This window comes from Saccostrea echinata, unplaced genomic scaffold, assembly GCF_033153115.1.
Source record: "Saccostrea echinata isolate AGI-Se365-2 ecotype Australia unplaced genomic scaffold, CSIRO_AGI_Sech_v1 ptg000029l, whole genome shotgun sequence".
In the NCBI taxonomy this organism is placed as follows: domain Eukaryota; kingdom Metazoa; phylum Mollusca; class Bivalvia; order Ostreida; family Ostreidae; genus Saccostrea; species Saccostrea echinata.
Genome location: NW_026889778.1, coordinates 28,793,810 through 28,815,588, shown reverse-complemented (window position 1 = coordinate 28,815,588; position 21,779 = coordinate 28,793,810). Strand labels below are relative to the sequence as shown.

Genomic DNA, 21,779 nt, shown 5'->3' with positions numbered 1-21,779 from the left:
CATTTGATTTTTTTTAAATTACAAATAAATAGGGTCAATTTGAAAGTCATAATACATAGTCATCTGCAGCATATACGGTGTACTAAACCCCTTTTGGGAATAGTTGAGGGTACTTTCTGCCATTTCTCGATTTTTTTTCATTCTTGTAGAGACATTTTACCTGCTTTCGGTATAGTTCTACAAATTTTGCACAGCGCTTACGACTGTGGTAGTGAAGGTTCCTAATCATGCTGACGCTTTCGCACCTGCCATATCATGATGTGGGGACAATTTTCAACGTCATATTTGAGCGACCCCTGACTTTCATCTCTAATGCCGGGCGCTCGGCGAAGAAACAATCAATACGTATGTTAAACGTCTTAGGAAATAGGAATATTGTTATTATTAGCAAGTAAATATGTTCAAATGATTGTACAACTATAAAAAGTGATAAGTAAACACAAAAAACTTTAAATTAGATTTTGAAAAATCATCAACAACCAGGCATGCTTAAGACATTAAAAATATACACCTCTAGAAAGAAATAACACATTTTAATATTTTTATTTTTCTTGCAATTTAATAAACAAAGTAATTGTGGATAAACATCTTAACATTTATGAAATACTCACTAACTCACCCACACCACCCACATTCATTATTCACAATTCTCATGAAGTCATAAATAATAAATCAGTTTTGTCACTTATTTCTCTTATTCAAACGTTATACATGTATTTTCTAAATTATGGAATATACAGTGTTTCTTTTAAAAGACAATCTAAAGATAAATAAATTAATTCGAACTGTCTAATGAATTTAAATAATATTAATGTCACTCATCAAAAACAGATTTCCATGAAGACCATTTAAGGAATGAATTTAATTCAAGTTCTGGGTTGGGACAGTTTACCGCTGCGCGGTTTATAAAATAGCATAAACTGTTCCAACCCCAGGTTGTACCAGGTATAACTTGGGCAGCTATTCAATTCATTCCTTATAATTTAAGTGTAGAAAATAAACGGAAGCCGGTAGGTGCCTGGTCGAAAAATATTTTATCTGGCGGACGCCAGAATGTTATCTGGTGGCCGCAAGAAATTAAATCGCGGCCGCCAGATCTATAAATCTATTATCTGACGGTCGCCAGTTATTTATGTGGCGACCGCCAGATAATTATTTGGCGGCCGCCAGAAACTGATCTGGAGACCGCCAGATAAAATATTTTTTCTACCTGGCACCTACCGTTTTCCGTGAAAATAAGACAATTTCTCCTTTAAAAAAAATGCCTTCAAATTGTACATATATTAAACGTAACGTCAAGAAAATTGATACACTTTTGACGTAAGTCATTGTGACATAGGCAACACAGGTTATATGATATAAACTATTTTCTTATCCAATCATATGACGTGTTTCAAACCAAAAATAAATTATATGGAATTGACATAAGAAAGTTTATACTTTTGCATGGATAAGAATTTTTTAGTTTCGTATTTGACTCAACGATGACATGACACTATTGAAATTTGGCACTTTCTTCTGCATCAGACAAGCAAAAAAATAGGTTATGACAAAGGAATCTCCATAGCAAAATATCATTACAAAATAAAAATTTAAGTTGTATTGTTTCGCTGTCCTTCTTTAAAAAAGGCACAACAATCTGTAGTTTTAATAGTTTTTTTAAGGTAGTAACTTACAGGAAGAAACCTATGTAATATTCTAAACTACTGCCACTGAACAACTGTATCACTTGTTACTCTAAATCAAACTTCGTAAAACATCATGTATTTCAAAATAACACTGCCCCTAGATACCCATTTTGATGCAGATGTAGGTTTAATATTATTTGTGTTCAAAATGAAGTACAATGACTTAGTCCATTTCTCTGACTAAAGCAAACAATTCAAAGTAAAAAAGCATAGGAGTATTCAAACAATCCGACAAAAGATCCGTCAATGGACACAGATTTAAACATAGGTAATCAGAGATTACAGAGCTCACCTCAACGAATGTTGTCTTTAAGTAAGGCAAAGTCCCACACTAAACTAATAATCTAGGAGTGTGCATCCCTAGATGCAACATTTATGCAATTTTGGTCTGATAGGGCTTGCAGTTACTTGGGAATGGACTTATCTGAAAACTTAAAACTAGACACTCATTCAGAAAATGTAAGTCAAATCCAGCATCCGAAGCAAGTTTTGAGATTGTTCGTCCCTTGATGCATCATCCATGCAAGTTTGGTTCAGATAGGCCTTATAGTTACTTGGAAATGACATCTGCTCCAAAAACTTTAATCTGGTCACTCATCCGGAAAATATAGGTCAGATCCAGCATCTGAAGCAAGTCCAGTAGTGTGAATCCTAAGATGTATCATCCATGCAAGTTTGGTCAATATAGGGTTTATAGTTACTTGGATATGACATCTGCTTCAAAAACTTTAACCTGGTCACTCATCCGGAAAATATAGGTCAGATCCAGCATCCGAAGCAAGTCCAGTAGTGTGCATCCTTAGATGTATCATCCATGCAAGTTTAATCAATATAGGGCTTATAGTTACTTGGAAATGACATCTGCTCCAAAAACTTTAACCTGGTTACTCATCCGGAAAATGTAGGTCAGATACAGCATCCGAAGTAAGTCCAGTAGTGTGCATCCTTAAATGTATCATCCATGCAAGTTTGGTCAATATAGGGCTTATAGTTACTTGGAAATGAGATCTGCTCCAAAAACTTTAACCTGGTTACTCATCCGGAAAATGTAGGTCAGATCCAGCATCCGAAGCAAGTCCAATAGTGTACATCCTTATATGTATCATCCATGCAAGTTTGGTCAATATAGGGTTTATAGTTACTTGGAAATGACATCTGCTCCAAAAACTTTAACCTGGTCACTCATCCGGAAAATATAGGTCAGATTCAGCATCTGAAGCAAGTCCAGTAGTGTGCATCCTTAAATGTACCATCCATGCAAGTTTGGTCAATATAGGGCTTTTAGTTACTTGGAAATGAGATCTGCTCCAAAAACTTTAACCTGGTCACTCATCCGGAAAATATAGGTCAGATCCAGCATCCGAAGCAAGTCCAGTAGTGTGCATCCTTAAATGTATAATCCATGCAAGTTTGGTCAATATAGGGCTTTTAGTTACTTGGAAATGAGATCTGCTCCAAAAACTTTAACCTGGTCACTCATCCGGAAAATATAGGTCAGATCCAGCATCCGAAGCAAGTCAAGTAGTGTGCATCCTTAGATGTATCATCCATGCAGTTTGGTCAATATAGGGCTTATAGTTACTTGGAAATGAGATCTACTCCAAAAACCTTAACCTGGTCACTCATCCGGAAAATGTAGGTCAGATCCAGCATCCGAAGCAAGTTTAGTAGTGTGCATCCTTAGATGTATCATCCATGCAAGTTTGGTCAATATAGGGCTTATAGTTACTTGGAAATGAGACCTGCTCCAAAAACTTTAACCTGCTCCAAAAACATTAACCTGGTCATTCTTTAGCTGAAATTGCAGCATCTGAAACCTTGACTGGTACAATGAAACACACTAGAAGCATCCTCCATGCATCTCTGACTAATATAGGCCATAGAAGTATTTGAAAAGAAAACTGCTCCAAAAACCTTAACCTGGGACGCCGACGCCGACGCCATTACATAAGCTCCCCCAACTTCGTTAAGGTGAGCTAAAAATACTGCAGTAGGAACACTATTACACTGCCTAATCTGAACATGCATATCTTTATGTGAAAGGCAAAACCTTTGTTGGAAGGAATATTAAGTTATAAAACTTCCCTTCTCATCTAAAAAATCTCTGATTACTTTAATTTATTTTTGATATGAAAGCATTGATTTCCAACCAACATTTTAGAATTGTACAACACTGGAATATTTAGAAAATATTTTTTTTTATTTTACAATCATTTAAACATGTTATGACTTCAAACCATGCCTTTATTACATCTTGTCAGAAAACATTGTTTTTAGGAAGTAGATGTTCTGAGAAATAAAAAAAATCTCTGAAATGAATAAGCTTTTCAAAAGTACTAGTATCTTTTTCATTCCTTGCAAAAAATCCATCCATGGCTTCTTAAACTTTTCATCCAAAAAATTTTTAATGCAATTATTTAATTAATTATGTTGACCATTTTCAGAACCCAGAAAAATAATCTTGTGTTACAAGGGAATGCTTAATCTTATCCGACTTTGACTTCCATATTAATTCAAAAAGTCTACTTGCAGCTTTTCATTCTTTTCTAGGAGATGGTAGAGAAATAGAAAAAAATGATTAAGCTTAGGTATGATAAGAGCCTTAACAAATAACACAAGATACCATTTAACAACCTTGTGAAAAAAGGAAATTAACAACCATATAAGGCAAATAAAATAGAGAAACAACTACTGTTATAAAATTTTATATTTAGGTATATTTATACAAATCAAATACTACGTTTTACAGAAAAGCTAGTCATTGCACAGAATGTCTGATTGAAGATTTTTCCTGATTTCTTCTCTCCCTCCCTCTCCTCTCTCTCTCTCTTCCCTTGCATTCAGACTATTATCTGTAACTACATGTTTAAATTTAATATACACCCTCAGCTGAGGTACTACAAACTGTCTGTTATCTGTAATTACACGTTTACATTTACTTGTACACGAATCGTACCTCTATAAATAATACACACCCTCAGCTGAGGTACTCCAAACTGGCCTTGGCTTTCTCCATTTCATGTAAGAATGAGTAGAACTGTGGCAATGTAAGCTCTGTAAAAAGAAAAGAAAAATCCACAATATATTCAAATTTCTAAAGACAGAGGTAGGCTCTCTGTATCTGTCCTGGAAGAAATCATCCATAAAATATACAGATACAGTTTCATAGATACACATAGAGGTATAAATCTGTAAAGGTTGAAAGCATCCACAAACCGGTAATATACAATTTCCTAAAGCGAGAGATCTCGCTTTAGGAAATTGTATATTACCGGATCTCTGTAAAGGAGAAAACATACACATTATACACAGATTTCTACAAACAGAGTTAAGCTCTTAAAAGGTGGAAAACAACCACAAAATATACAGGTTTCTACAGACAAGGGAGGGATAACTTACGTGTATCAGCATTAATGAGATATCCTAGTACATACCCATGTAAGTATTCTTTATTCCATTTCCTGTGTTGATTACTAGCTTCACCTGTGGATATAAGAAAAGAAAAATTTTGCTATAGTCTGTCCCACATGAGTGCCTCCACCTCAGCCTACGACAGCAAATTCTTGAACTTTTAAATTACCTATGTTTTAAGACGATGTAAATCTTATACGGTACCAATATTGTTGCACCAGATGAGCATTTCGACAAATGATGTCACTTCAGTGATGCTCATGCCGAAACGTTGGAAATCCGACATATTTAAATAAAAACAATTTGCAGGAGCTGAAAAAGGGGGTTAGCATAACAGTTTTAACTTTTCAAATCATTTAGTCAAGTTCAGTATTAATAATTTGGGCCCGCGAAGCCTAAAACATAAATTGTGATGTTTTTGCACTTTAAAATACGAAAGTTTAACAAATTACATTTCTGAAATGTCATTTAAAAATAATGCATAAGTATTATTGCCATATCTTCTGTTTTGTATATCTACAATGTAATACACAAACATGTCATCACATTCACATTTCATTTTCACTTATTGAGGTTATTAATAAAATTTTAAAGAATAAGTTAGTTTGTTTTTATGATTTTTTTTTTAAAAACATGTATTTTTAAAAACACAATATTTTATATCTATTTTCTCTGCAATATTGCATTCGTTATCCCTGCTTTAACAAACAAAGAGAGCGTTTCATTGTTTAAAAGATGTTTTTTGACAATGGCTGCAACCGTTATATTACAAATACACAACAAAGAAAGATCTTTTAAAATTAAAATTGTTTATATTTATATCTTTGTTTTATTTATTTCATATAAAAGGATGGATGTGCGTTAAATATTGTACATAAATGGAAGAGCCATGAAATAATTGATCTTTGAACATTAAATATTTGATATTTCTTTCATATTATATGTAGTAACTTAGTCAAGAACTTGTTTTATTTGAATACAAGTTCAACAATTAATTAAGAAAACATTTTTTGAAAAAAATATTTTTAGTATTTTGTAAAGCAATTTTATAAAGTATTTCAAGGAATGCACCATATATATTTACCGTATTATTTATTAGGGTTATATATGGTTAAATAAAACAGGATCTACATGTAATTAACTAGTCTAGAAGTTAATTTTTCTTACTGCTGCAAATGATGGCAATATGGTTTTCATAAGATATAAAGGAGAAATATTCAGAATAGTCTGTTACTCCGTTAATAATGCTTTGTAGCCTAGTAATCCTTGAGATTATTTAAATGATAATAAATACATTTAAAAAGGTCTCCTAAGTAAAATCTGAGAACCCTTTGTAACCTATCACTACCCAACATACCATTATTTCAACAAATTTGATTCCAATACCAAACTAAAATTTTGCCTGTAAAATTGATCATCTGCTCACATAAAGATTTTAAAGCATTTTCCATATACATACATGTATCTATGAAAATCACTGGACATTGTAAATGATTTGGAAGAAATTAAAATTTGTTACAATTTCTCCAAGGTTTTATATCACTTTTCACATAGATATGCTTAAAATCATTTCAACAATAGCTTACATTCAAAAACTGTGAAATATGATGCACAAAAACCTTTACTTTGAGAAGTGATAAACAATATTTACTCACTTAAGCTCTAAATATCGACACTGAATCACATAATCTTACAGTTAGAATCATCGAGGTGTTGCACATGTGTAAACACATGCTTCAGTAACTTTTTACGTAATTACCCACCTACTACAATAGTGTAATTAATACAGGTGTGTGTGTGTGTGTATGATGCAATAAGCAAGAAAAGCAGAGTCTCAAAAAAGTGACATCAGACTCTAAACGTCAACAGACAGATTAAGTCCTGTCAATTAAAATGAAACAATAAAACAAGGCATAAAACAATAACATCTTTTATCAAATTTTCAATAGTTTTGGGGTGAAATAAATAAAAGTGACGTAATGTATTTGTTTACATATTACACCTGTAGAATTGGAATCAATACCTAATCAGTTGTTGACTCTTGCCAGACACTGAGAGGTCAAAGTACTTTATAGAACGTATACATACCTAAAGTGCGTTTCTGTGGTTGATTAAAATCTAATAGCACAGCCCTTTTATGATTCCAATACCAGGTATATTTTTACTATTTACATTACAGGTGTACTTGGTGAAGTAGAACTAGAGGTACTGTGAGCGAGATCACGAAATGATAGGAATGGGTATCGGCAAAAATTTCGTATCGTGATATATCACGACCCCCCCCCCAAATATCACGATAAATCGTGATATTTTTATACACAATTTTTACTACGACTTCAAATGAATTTCCGTAATATTTCTTTAAAATATGCTTTAAAAGCATAACTTTTTTTTATTTATTTTTAAATACAAAGCACGTTTGGATGCCGTTGTTTAACTGTTTTCAACATTTTTTATATTTCCTGTAATTGCCATTCAATAGTTTGCACAAATAAATAATTTTCGGAATTTATAGTTAAGTACCAAATATCGGCATTCTAGTCTCCGTATCACGATACGTATCACGCAATGTAAAATTGCGATATACCGGTATACCGATAAAATCACGAATCCCTACGAAATGATACCCCCCCCCCCGCATTTTTGTAAGTGTCCATTCAATTATTGTAAATAAGACTTTTAACTTACCAAAAATACCTTGGTTAAAAAATGACATATCATCTGGTCATAATCTTTTAATGGACAACTAGTGTTTCTCCTTTAGAAAATTCTAGACCTACCATAAATTTTACACTTTTTATACCAGTGACCTTGAATTTGCCTCAGTGAGCTTGGATCAAGGCTACAACAAACCCTCAGGTCATCAACAATTTTACACCAACTATGAGCTTCCAACAACTTTCCATTAAAAAGTTAAAGTCTGCAAAAGAGTTTTATTCTTTTTCTGCCAGTGAACTTGTACTTGGCAGAAAGACTTTTGGTAAAGCATGGCCATGACACACCCTCAGGTCATAAACAATTTTTGTACCAAGAATGAGCTTCCAACGATTCTTTATTATAAGGTTATCGCCCGGACAAGAATTTTATACTTTTTCTGCCAGTGACCTTGAACTTGCCAGAATGACCTCGGGTCAAGGTTATGACACACCTCCTGTTCATAAACAATATCACCCATAAAAGTATGGTAAATCGTGTCAGATATCAACATTGATCCCAAAAGTAACTAAGGTCTTAGGATCCTCAAAAGTCGACCTGATCATCAACCAGAAAATTTAAGCTAGGGGCAGAATTGAAATTATAATTGATAGGATGTATACTACTGTATATATAGGCATTTAAGTCCATAAAAGGTTGATCAATAGAAATACCTGATACTTGCAGTATCTCAAATTTCTTTGCACTTCTTCTACTCTACTACTTTCCATAAATGAAATAGCAATAAATTAGAGAGGGATAAGTTTCACTGTCAAGCTTTCACAATGGATCACACCCTCTTGAGCCCTGGGGAGTCTCCTGGCATATAATATGCAAAAATTGCTTTCAATTAGAAGAATGAAATTATATAACTGTAGGAGAAACACACATGTACTAAAGAGAAAAGTGCAATACAGATAAAAATAGATCTACAGTATTGTAGATATATTTAGTTGACTCTGCTAGACAAAATTTAACTTCTAATGTATGAAAAGGCATTACATAAGAATTTTACGTGATTTCACTCATGATTTTCTCAGCTAAAAGACTGATGAAGTGAGCTTGGTCTAACTGACTGCTTAAAGAAATGTCAAACTATACATGCATATAGATGTAAAGGTCAGTTAAAATTCCATAACTGTCATGTTTATTTGTCTTAATAAACTATGATCTACAGAAACCCTTTATATTGTAGCAAGAGGTATCAAACTGATGCACGGATATTCCATTTTATTAGAATATTACCCCCCCCCCCCCCCCAACCTTGATCAGAAGGAAGTGGCAGGAATCCAAATGAGTTTCAGTTTCTTGTGGCAAATCTCTGGAAGTCAACGTCATAACTTGCGCTTGATATCATAGCTTTTTTTTGGATTTGCCAGAAAAAATAAACATGTACCCAATAGGTATAACTCTATTGTAACAAGATAAAAATATGACGTCAAGTACTCAATTAACACATGTTCATTGTACACTAATCATTGGTTAGAATTAAGGATACCACAGTTTTATATAAAATTAGAAATATGTCCATAGGATATGAATGCCCCACCCATGGCCCATTAGTCCCGTATTATAAAAATTCGTATTAGTGTATGGAGTTTGATGAAAGTACCTTGAATAGTTTCTATAAAACCGAGTTTAATACACAATAATTAGTCAAATCAAAGCTCATATTGGAAGGTTAGGTGAAAAAAATGGACACGGTTGATCAATTCTCACCAAATAACGTATTGATGCATAAGCTTACTCAAAAAATATCTGAAATAGTTTCTTTAAGCTAAAAACAAATTTGAGAAAAGTGAGGTCGAGGTCAAAGAAATGGTTAGGTAAAAAATGATGAGGAAATTAAATAGCTCTCCTCAATATGTATCAGTATTTGAAATTGATAAAAATATCTTGGTAAGTTTCTTTCAATGGGAATTTGATGTAAACATGGTAACCCCTACCCAAAATAAAAATATATAACTTCCAAATGGTGTTTCTATTTTCTATAAAAGTGGTATTCCATTAGAGTACACAAATCAATGATTAAAAACATGTTGAAATTAAATTCAGATATTTATATTTTTGTCAATTTACTGTGGAGCCGTATGGCACATAATCCTTTGTGTTTAGCTTTGTTTCAGTGAAAGTATTCATGATATTTTTATCAAACTTTATATATTTATACTGTACACAAGAGCATGCTCTACGTATATGTTTATACTGTACACAAGAGCAAGCTCTACGTATGAACAATTTCTGAAACGAGGTAAGTTATTGACAAAGAAATTGATGAAACAAGAATATCAGCAGTCTCGTTTAAAGTCATCATTTCATAAGTTCTTTGGTCGATACAATGACTTTGTCAGAAAATACAATTTATCATTTAGTCAAATGCTGACTGACGTTTTTTATACTTATTAATAGGCTATTAGTTACACACTGTTGACGGATTTTCCCGTTATTTCCCTATCATGACAAACAGCACAGGGTGGGCGTGACCGGTCGGTAGGGGATGCTCACTTCTCCATGGCACCTGATCCCACCTCTGATGTTTTAGAGGTCTGTGTTTGCTCTGCTCCAAAATTTGTATTGTTTAAAGGACTATTGAGCTTGAATACTGTTCGTTACCTCCATATATTTCGATAATGCGTTATTCCTCTAAATTATAGGACCTATAGGCCTATTCAGCAGGTGTCATTTTCCTTCACTTTTGTTTGAAAATTATCAGAATGAATGTAATTTATTATAATTCATCGTAGAAAAGGGGGCCTATGACCATAGTTACGGGACTTCATCCTTTGAAGTCAAGGTCAAACAAAAAGACAAGATCAAAAATGTTGATGCCATTGGATACATGTAGCTCTTATCAATATGTTAAAGTATTTAAATTCTAATAAAAATATCTTTAACTCTTTCTTTGAAATTATTTCTCAGCACATTAATTTGAAATCAAAATCAAAGGAAGGGTCAAGGTCGAAAAAGTTGATGCAGTTGAAAAGCTCTCACCAACATGTATCAGCATATCTTTGATTAAAATATCTCGAATAGTTTCTTTGAAACATAGTTTAATACCATGTTAAGATAAGTGAGATCAAGGTTAAAAAAAGGCCAAGGTCAATAAAATGTTGATGCATTTAAACAGCTCTGATCAATATGTATAAGCATATTAGGTTTCAATTGATAAAAATATCTTAGGTTTCTTTGAAATTCAGAAAATCACTGATTTAAGAAAGTAAGGTCAGGGTCAACGGAAAAGTCAAGGTCGAAAAATAATGATACAGTTATAAAAATTAGCTTAACATAAATTAAAGAAAAGTGAAGTCTAGGTAAAAAGAAACGTCAAGGTCAAAAAATGTTGATGAAGTTGAATAGTTCTTATCCTTATGTTTCAGCATATAAGCTTTGATAAAAATATCTTAAAAGTTTATTTGAAGTTGAGCTAAACACAAATTTTGGAAAAGTGATGCATTTAAACATCATTTAGTGATGCATTTAATTGAGGTTAAGATTAAAGGAAAGGTCAAGATCAAAAAATGATGACGCACTTCAATAGCTTTCATCAATATGTATCAGCATATGAAGTTTGATAAAAATATCTTGAATAATTTTTTTTTTGAAACTTAGCTTAATGCAACGTGTGATGGAAGGACAGACAAAAAGATAAAAAGATGAAGGGACAGAAGGATGGAAGACAGACATGACAAACATTATATGCCCCAGTCATATTCATGACAGGGCATACATATAATAAACTGAGCAAAAATATAAAGGTTTCTTACTTATTCCAGTATGTTGTTTTTTATTGATTTCCAGAACATGCACATTATTTCTAAATTGTGTCAGGAAATTATTATCCCCTTGCAATGGAGCTGCAGGGGGGATATAGTAATGCTCTATGTGTTTGTGTGGGTAAGTTTGTTTCGAAATGGAAGTGATGTAATTTGCACAGGGATTGAATATTGCTTTGATTTATAATTTTTAATTTATTCATCTATTGTGTGATCTTCTCATATTCCAATCAAAGAAATACAAGAGGCCCAAGGGCCTTTACGGTCATCTGCATTTTCACTATATAATCAATAGAGATTGCCTGATTGCACCAATTTTGGTGGTTTTAGCTCTACCCCTCAGGCCCCCGGGGGGTGGGGTAGGGGGTGGGGGCAGGGACCATGAAATTCACAATTTTTGTTCCCCTTCATCTATAGATGCTATATGCCAAAATTGGTTGAATTGGTTAAGCGGTTCTAGAGAAGAAGTTGAAAATGTTCAAAAGTCAACGCACGACGGATAACAGACGACGACAGACAAAAACGGATAGCAATAGGTCACCTGAGCAACTCAGGTGACCTAAAAATTGAACAAGGGGATAATAAAATATAACGTACAGTATTTTGCTTTTCCAAGTGTAAATACCGAGATGTGTGCAATCAGGTTCAAATTTTTTGTTGACATCATATAAAGCTACGTAGCTTGAATTACCTACGTACACTGAAGTTGCCAATGACAGATTTATGTATCCACGATTATTGTCCGTATTTTTTAAGCATGTAAACGTTTACTTCTTAACAGCACTTGTCCAATCACTATATTAAGCTACATAAGAGTATTCTCCAAGGAAAATACTCTTAGTCTTATAATTCTAGGTCAATAAAAAGTTGACACTAGGTTTTTAATATTAAGCATGTTGATTTTTGATATGTTCCATGTCATGAGGTATGGTCACTTCACTGTACGTAGGTAATCATGGTAATTCAAGCTACATGTATGTTTATACAATCACTCTACTGGAGATAACTCTCAAAAAGTTGTCTTTAATCAATATTTTAGTGAAAATACACACTGAACTAAAAATGTTTATTATAATCGTGTATGCACATTTAAGTTCCTAAATACAGTTGAACTTCAATATCTCAAACACCAATATCTCAAATACATGGATAAGTCAAAATGATTTGGAAATCCCAACCACTTATTCTTTTTAAAAGTATCTTGAATCCTCGGATGTCTATAAGTTTTTTTCTCGAACCCATTTAGTTCAAGTTAATGAGGTTTGACTGTATTTTAAATCTGACTATCTCTCAATATTCATTTTCCTTAAGTTGAAAAAAATATTGTATTTTGGGAAAAATTTAGTATATTTCCAACTAGGACCATCTGTGGCTAAATTTCAACCCAAAATCAACTCCAAAAAGTAATAAGTTTGATATTGTAATTGTACAGAAACTTGTACTAAATCTTTTCAGTACAAATGTGTTTAAGGACTATATATATATATATATATGCACAGTACAATTTATCCATGGGGATAGGTTTTTTGCTTTCATTGTATATATGCATAAATTGTAAAAAAAAAAAAAGTTAATCCCATGCATTAATGGAAAATAAATTTAATTAATGGAATATGTTTTGTTGCAGCATTGGTACATCGGGACCATCACCACCAGATGATATAATGAATTTGACATAGTTTTAGCAATAGACCTGACAAATTCAGGCTAAGAAGTTTGCTAAAATGGACTCTGGCAAATTCACTAAGGACTCTTTATCATGCTCATCATCATCATCATCATCAGGATCTACCAGAATGCATGACCAGTGTTCTTCAAGTCTCTGATGAACACGAGGAATTCTAGGCTACCAGCTACTTCGATGAATGAGATAGATAGCACAAATGCTGCATAGCACTGGCACACAGATATTCTGATTTGTTTATTATTTACCTGTAAGAATGTGTTTCCTACTTTGTCAACTTCACTGCTAGCAGCTGTCACTGCAAAAGATAAAGATCACTAATTAACAAATATTAAAGAAATAATTCTCTTACGTACAAATATGACTGTACTTTGAGAATATAACACCATATAAAGATGTGTGTACATGATGAGTTTAAGTTAATCATTTTCAACACAGGGTTACTGACCAGCCATGCTTCCCCAGGAAAAATGATCAAAGACAATGAAGTATTCATAAAAAGAATCATTGTTGTTTAATTTTTACAGTGGTATAAAATACCAGTACATGCAAATAATGCATTCAACTACACTATTTTGGTCTAATTAAGAATACTTGTGTATGTCAAGAGGTTTGGAATAAAATATGATGAAATTAACAAACAGTAATCAAGCTCAAAAGTCCACTGAAACAATACAAAATGGGAGTAGACCAGACATGGACCTCTAAAAAGATTAGAGGTGGGATCAGGTGCCATGGAAGAGTAAGCATTCCCTGTTTACTGGTCACACCAATTGTGTGCTCCTTGTCATGATCGGGTAAACAAAAGTATCTGTAGACAATTCAGTGTAAAAATAATGGCTTAACAATTTGTGTGAAAAAGTCAGTCAGTATTTGACTTAAAGATAGATTGTATTTGCTAACAATGACTTGATACTGACCATAGAATTCGCAACACTTTGACTTTAAATGAGACATTTGATATTCTTGTTTCATAAACTTATTTATTTGCCAAAAGCTTGCTTCATTTTAGAAACTGTTCATACTGAGAACATATGCATGCTCTTATACATCAAATCAACTGGCAGGCATAAGCTCCATATGCAGGTGATACATGTAATGATATATTGCTACATAAATAAGGGAAGTTGCAATTACAATTTAAGGATTCAAGTCATTATGTTGTTGTTAGTTTCAGTGTTTTATTCATTGTAGATTTTATCATATCTTCAATCTAAGGGCAGTTCTACGTACCATGGAATTGAAACTTTTCAGTGTACAGACGTGTTTAGAGCCACCCTAAGGATGACATTTACTCAGATGGCCAAAAAGTTCTACTGATAGAAATAAACTAGAGTGTTTGAAGGAATGCATATTACCTGCTATATACAGCATCAAAAGAAACATGAATAAAAGGAAAGTAGAAAGCAAAGCAATTTAACCAAAAACATTTATGGATAGTAAGAATGGGATATCATAATCGAATAATATTTATCTTAAAAGTCATAATCGTTTTCCATAACTATGTACATGTGTTTAGATTTTAGTGTTTGTTAGTCTTTGACAATCTAAATTCACAAAATTGGTTACTTTTCTTAATCTTATGCATTACTTTTGTTACATTTAGATGAGATACACCTCCAAATTTCATATACTTTTATGTATATTTCCCCCCAAAAAATGGTTTTGGCCAAACTGTCCAAAAAGGACCCACTAAGCCCTGACTCAAGTAAAACTAGGTGTCAAATATGTATAGACAAAATTGCAAGGGACTTCAAAGTTTGGGTGTCATGCTTCTATGGACAACAAGTATTTGAAATTAACACTTCAATATAAAGCATTGCCTTATTCTTTAAATGAACTTACTCTAGCTGTTATAATGAAGGAGTAATCATATGCATTCCACTAAGTTTTAAATGCATATGCATTTTATGTCACTGAAATTTTTAAGGGTGTTTAAGGGTATGTAATATTGATATTAAAATGTATTTTACAGCTAGACTGTAGAGATAATTCACGGTTGTCACAAAATAATGTCTGCATTTCTATCCAGGAAGAAGTTCAAAGATTGTGTTCCTAATATTTTTTGCTAGGCGAGAGAATTCATAGTTGTCACAAAATAACTTATGCATTTCTTTCACTGAATATGTCCAAAAATTTACAATGTCATATAAAGACACCTGGGAAATTATTCAAAAATTTTATTACTAATATTTTTTGCTATAACTCTTTAGCATTTTTAAGTATGCACAACGATTCATCTTCATTACAAATTTAACAGGAAAAAATTTTTGATTTCAAGAATTACTACTACCAGTAGCTAGAAAGTGTCCAGTTTTCAAGTAGATTATGTTGTAAACATGGAATTAGGCCATATACATTGCCAAACTGGACAATCTTCACAACATCAATATCTGGGTAGTACTTCAAGGTTTTAGTGTATGGCTCAAGATATAAATACATGTAATTTGCATACAATGACAGCAGACTAGGAACACTTAAGTGAGCACAGCTGGCTTTTTATAACAGTTCCACTTCTAGCTTAAAGACTGCACCTTACACAGCTCATGCTAGAAATATTTTGTGCACAATGTCAACAATAGTTAGAGATCATGTTAATGATCATAGCATGCTTCTTTTAACAGCTGTACTTTTAAATGAAACCTAAACCAGCTTGACGATTGCAGGTAAGTTCTACTCTACTGCAGTGTATTTGAAAAGTAGGCTATATATTGCAATCCCCAGCTGGTGATGTTGAAATCTATCCAAGTACACTGTAATTTATTTCATTTAAATTAGGATTTACTGACCTCCAAATTTCCATTCCATGTCCACCAGCTGATTGACCATCAGAGTTTGTCCTAGGGCACTCTTGGACAGAGCAGCCAAATTACTGGTCCACTACAAAACAGGCAGCATTGCTACAACATTCACAAGTACATAATCTAAAAAAAATATACAGAACTGCAAAATCACCCCCTCCTTCAAGCCCCCCCCTCCCCCCTAAAAAAAGTGTCCACAAAAAATTTGAAATAAATAGAATCAAATGAAGACGCTAAGCTCAATTATCTTTAAAATCATGCACTCTAACAACCCCCTTTTTTTACATGCCCATAATGCTCATATTCATTAGAGGACAAAACGGCAAAAACTACTGAAACAAGAAGCTACTTGGTCACATTGCTCACCTGAGTCACTTTGGCCTTCAGAAGGGCTGGGACGATATATCGAGATATCAATAATATCGATTCTTTGTGAAGACAATAGGCATATCAATACGTAAGAAGAAATATCGAAATATCGCAAAAAATTCCGACTATGTTTTTCTTTGTTTACTTAACATTTTGGTTAAATATATAAAATAAATATGCCAAATATAAATATAAAATACATTAAAAGAAACACCACTTGTGTAAAATAATTTTGTTTTACAATATATATACAACTTCTTTCAATGAATTATTCTTATTTATGAGGCAATCTTTTGTTCATTTCGATACCAAAAAATTTATAACTAATTCAACATATCGTGATACATATCGTGATACATATCTTAAAGTGCCTCAAATATCTTAATATGTATCAATATAGAAAAAATTGTATCGTCCCAGCCCTAGCCTTCAGAAGAGGATTTTTATCATGTTTATAAGATTTTTTTCTCTCTGTATTTTTTTGAAAAAAATTTGACCTCATTTGTGATGCAATTCAAATCCCATGTGCTCATGTCTCAACTAAACTTGAAGCTATGTAACATGAATATGCTTCAATAGCCTTGTTTACTTGGGCTAGGACAATATATCGAGATATCAATAATATTGATTCAATGTGAGGATGATACGCATGTCGATACGTATGAAGAAATATCGAAAAAAATTCTGACTTATGTTTTTTTCAGTTTACTTCACATTTTGGTTAAATATATAAAATAAATATGCAAAATATAAATATGAAATACATTATAATAAACACCACTTGTGTAAAATAATTTTGTTTAACAATTATAGATATATAACAGAATATAAATTATTCTTATTTGTAAGTAATTGTTTTGTTCATTTCAATACAAAAGAAACAATTTATAACTAATTCAACATATTTGATACATATCCTATTGTGGCTCAAATATGGTGATACGTAACGATATAGAAAATGTTGTATTGTCCCAGCCCTATTGTTTACTCTGGAAAAGATTTCTTTTAAGGATTTATTTTTTTTGAGTATGAGTAGATCCTATGCTGTTGCCTGACCCTAATGCCATGATTTGAACAAATCTGAATGTATATAAATTAAGAAAGCTTTCACTTCACATAAGTTTTGTCTTCTCTAGCACAGTGGTTCTTGAGAAGAAGATTTTTATTAGATGCAACTAGAGGTGGTCCTTCATATGAAAAAAAAATGGTCCATTGTTTCTGGAGAATTTTAGTATATGTGAAAAGTTTACACATAGAAAATGACACAAGTACTACACCCACCCAGACAGACAGCCTCCAGACAATAGTTCTGGCTCAGGTGAGCTATATATCATATAATGTTAAAAATTTATATAAATGAGTAAACAAAAGGTAAAAATCAGTGAAAGTTAGATTGTTTTATTAAATAGAAATTATGATTTGCTATTTAATGATATATTTTCTTTCATAACTCACACTTAGTTGATAAATAATTTGGATAAAAATCCAATAAATTGATTAAAAACAAATTAGTTAAATCTTACTTGTTGTGAAAAGTATTCAGACTTGTCCTCTGCTAAACCTATCAAATCAACATAAAGAAATAACGACAAATGGCAGCAAATGATAGACTAAAGTTTAACTTTGGTAATCAGAAATTTCAAACTGGTAGTAAGTTGTTTATCATTAATTTTTTATATAACTTTAATTTTTCTAAATTTTCATCTTGTGACATTTAAATAATGATATTTTTTTTAATTATCTGATAGTTTGAAAAGGATTCATTCGTTTCAGAGACAAGGGCACCATAAAAAGAAGTAAATTATTTCCTCCTTGTGCTCACATGCACTTTTTGAAAGAAAATTTAAAGGCACACAGTTTACTAAGTTGTTAAGGTTTAATAAGGCTAGGTAGTCAGCAAATTACCCAACAGATCCACCTAAAAATAGGAAATATGATTCTCCTAGCTATAAACTATTCCTATGAAGAATGGTAAGAATGATAAATGATGAAAAATTCAGGGGGACAAACACTTACCTAGATTTGTTAAATCTTCTTTTAGTTGTGATGCAGACAGACTCTTTTTCAATGCACCTGGTAACAAATAAAAATGTTTGAAATAATTTTTCAGGAACATTGTATTTAAATGGTGTTCATGTAGTATTGTCTGAAGTAATTAAGCAGACTAATCTTCATTTTAATTTAAGTCAAACCATAACTCATTGATTCCCTGTGATATAACATCTAAAAGCCCCTTCATGTTTTTTTTTTTTTTTTTTTCATTTACTAGCAGTTAACTTCTCTCTGTCTTACACTCATTATGTCAGAAACCATTTATCTACTATTCACTATGCCAGTGGAGTATTTTTAGTATACTGTTCCACTTACTTCTACCCAGTAATAGTCTTATATGCATTTTTAATTATGTTTTGCTTCTGATACAACTTAAAATTCTGCCATAAACTTCTATAGTAGAAAAAAATCTAAACATGGGTATTTGTACTTGGATACATATTTAAAGTGGAAACCTTGTACTTTCCTTCTTTTTACAAGTAGTTGCTTAATAAAATGTTTTGCCATACATTGTAGAAACATGTACATAACTCTAAGAATATAGTGATATATCTTTTAAAGCATTTAATCAACGTTATATTAATATGTAATCAGAGTTATTTATCAAAGAGATCTCAATTATAAACTGATATTTTCTACATACTGTTGCTGAATGAGAGTAAACTTTTAAATATATTTTTTAGGCCTGTAACATTCACTCCATTTTCTTCAGCAAACACCTCCAGCTGTTCCATTAATCGGGATGACTGAAATGATATTTCAACACTGTAATTAAAACTTGGAATTTCATATTTTGCATGAAAGGAATACAGTCAAGCCTTGATAATCAGGAACCCAATAATCAGGACCCTTCTCTTTCCAGATAAAAAAAATTGGTTCCAAACCAAATGTATGTCCATACCTAGCAATTAGGAAAAATAGGTTTTTAGTAATCCAGATGTATTCCAGACAATTTAATTTGGAAACATTAGCATCCGAATTAATGAGGCTGAACTGTTTATACTTTAAAGAAATTTATTTTTCAATTTATATTTCATATCCATTACCTCATCTTATATATTAAATGTTAATAATTCAGCATGATTACCTTCCCTGGATCAGCAAGGAATTCAAAACCATATTCCAGTAGCTGTTTGAATTGCTACAATTGAAAGAAAATTATCATAATTCAGCATACCTATATATAGCAATCCTAATCATCAGATCTTAAAGAATATCATTAATAAACTAGAGGTACTGTGAACACTGAGCTTACAAAATGATACCCCCCCCCCCCCCATGCCTTCCATATGAGTATAATGGCAGTGTTCATTTTTTACTAAGAGAAACTGCAAATATCTGTGCAATTGTCAAGGTGGATCCACTCCATTTGGCTACTTTACATATGGAACATATTCTAACTACGGTTAATAGTGAGGGCAGTGAGCCCTAATGACAACTTATGGGCCAAGAAAAAATTCAGACTTGCACATTGATCCAAATGATTTTTTTCTGCAGAAATTTCTGGACCCACAATGCATTCTTGCGAAAATAACAATAAAAAATCAACAAAAAATAAACTCGCTTTGATTTAATGAATATGTTGCAGATAAATAGTAAAAAAAAAAACTTTCTTCATTAAAATCAGCACTGTTCAGACTTCGGTTTGGTAATGCAACTTATATACAACATCATGTGACGTCAGAGTGTCTAGATGCACCAAATGTCTCGTGCGGTTTGAAGAGACGGGTCTAAATAGTAAATAGTACACTGAAAAGGTGCATCTGCACTCACCCTAATGATCGCACCGTCAACATATTAGTGAGGCTTTTCCTGTGCCTTTCACAGTAAACTACTGCAGAATTTTATATGGTCTACATGTAGTTATGATTCTGTTTATTCCACTTGGAACAAAAATAATTCTTTGATATATTTTATCACAGGGATTAATCACGATACGTTTACCCAGTGACATATAATACTTAAACGTCACTAGTTTACTCTAGTCCGAAATATATCTAACGTTTTGTAGGCTTTTATACGATTTTGACACTTAGCGTGCCAGTAAAAACCTCTAAACCTTGTTTACTCTGAAATATCTGACATTTTCCAGGCTTTTTTGGCAACATTGATATTCGACGTCGTTTTCCTGACACGACAATATCAAAATCGTTTTCAAAGAAGCCTGGAAAACGTCAGATATTTCGGACTATATAAATCTTGTTTACCCAAGGCCATTCATAGTCAAACGTCTTAGCTTGACCAATGGTAGAAACCAACAAACATAACGTAAAATGATGTTTAATAAAATGATCATATAGAAAAGAGTAACATCTGTAATTACCTTGTTTTGAAACTTATTAAGCGTCTGGAAATCAGTAAAAATTGATTCTGGGGGTGTTTCCCGACTAAAGTGAAAGTTGGTCGCCATTACTGCGTGGATGATTTTTAGAAGACCGATCCCGATGGAATATGCTAAGGCTGTAGTATATACAATATACAATCTAATTCCAACCATCTTTTGTTTTGATATATAATTATAATTTTCGGTGTAGTTATATTGTAAATGAACAAAGATCGTTTGACAGTTCACTAGCAGCGGAATTCTCACCATTTCATTTCTCGGTTTATCCGATCATTGACAAAAGGGACACAGTGTGTTTGAGAGGTCGACAGGGTATGTGCTCCTCTGATGTACGTGAATAATATACTGATAGAGAGCTTTTCGACTACATCATCATTTTCTGACCTTGCTATATTCACTGGTCCATGTTTGCTCTACACATGATCTGTACCAGGGACCTATATACATGTACTATAGTCTATAGGTCCCTAATTGTGCATAATAGTTTCATATAAATTTCGAATTGAAAAGAAATTATTAAAAAGGAAAACAAATTCTATTTTCATATAGATGTCATTAAAAATAAGAGATGATTAAGCTAAAAAAAACAAGAACCTATATATTAACATATTATATTTTTCTCTGCTAAAATTAATTGAAAAATAATAAAAAGGGCCTGAGGAACCAAATCATTAGTACACTGATTAAACTTTTGCAATCAGTTAGTACTGTTTACGACAGAAAAGGTTTTCGTACATGAATGTGGCCTTCAACTCGACATTCAAATATATCGACGGTGTTTTATCAATTTACAATTATAGTTACTTCCATTCATATGTCAGTTCGATCTATCCCAGTGAACTCGAAATAAAAACACTATGTACATCGCCAATATTCCTTATTTATGTAGTAATATTCCATTATCACTTGCATAGTTACGGTGTTTTATGTCTCCCAAGTCAAGAGCATGCTCTGAGTGCGACC

At 32.5% G+C, this 21,779-nt stretch overlaps 1 protein-coding gene across 2 annotated transcripts; it reads right to left on the bottom strand.

The window, feature by feature from the left end:
- Positions 1 to 514: 514 nt before the first annotated feature.
- On the bottom strand, positions 515 to 20,888 carry LOC133195769 (COMM domain-containing protein 7-like). 2 transcript variants are annotated; one of them, XM_061331700.1, is made up of 10 exons: positions 20,796 to 20,888; positions 19,560 to 19,613; positions 19,116 to 19,218; positions 18,437 to 18,493; positions 17,944 to 17,981; positions 16,040 to 16,130; positions 13,499 to 13,548; positions 5,123 to 5,171; positions 4,645 to 4,742; positions 515 to 4,603 (listed from the first exon to the last, which is right to left on the bottom strand). In XM_061331700.1, the coding sequence occupies exons 1-9, from the start codon at positions 20,880 to 20,882 to the stop codon at positions 4,666 to 4,668; spliced, it is 606 nt and encodes a 201-aa protein (XP_061187684.1). In that variant the 5' UTR covers positions 20,883 to 20,888; the 3' UTR covers positions 515 to 4,603; positions 4,645 to 4,665. The 2 variants fall into 2 exon arrangements, with proteins under 2 accessions (XP_061187684.1, XP_061187683.1); XM_061331699.1 differs by having other exon boundaries at positions 515 to 4,742.
- Between the last annotated feature and the right edge of the window lie 891 nt (positions 20,889 to 21,779).

Coding starts and splice junctions, on each gene's coding strand:
- LOC133195769 (XM_061331699.1), bottom strand. CDS start 20,882: ATGGCGACCAACTTTCACTTTAGTCGGGAAACACCCCCAGAATCAATT. Junction 16,131..17,943: donor CTGAATACTTTTCACAACAA/GTAAGATTTAAC, acceptor CCTGTTTTGTAG/TGGACCAGTAATTTGGCTGC. Junction 4,743..5,122: donor AATAAAGAATACTTACATGG/GTATGTACTAGG, acceptor TTCTTTTTACAG/AGCTTACATTGCCACAGTTC.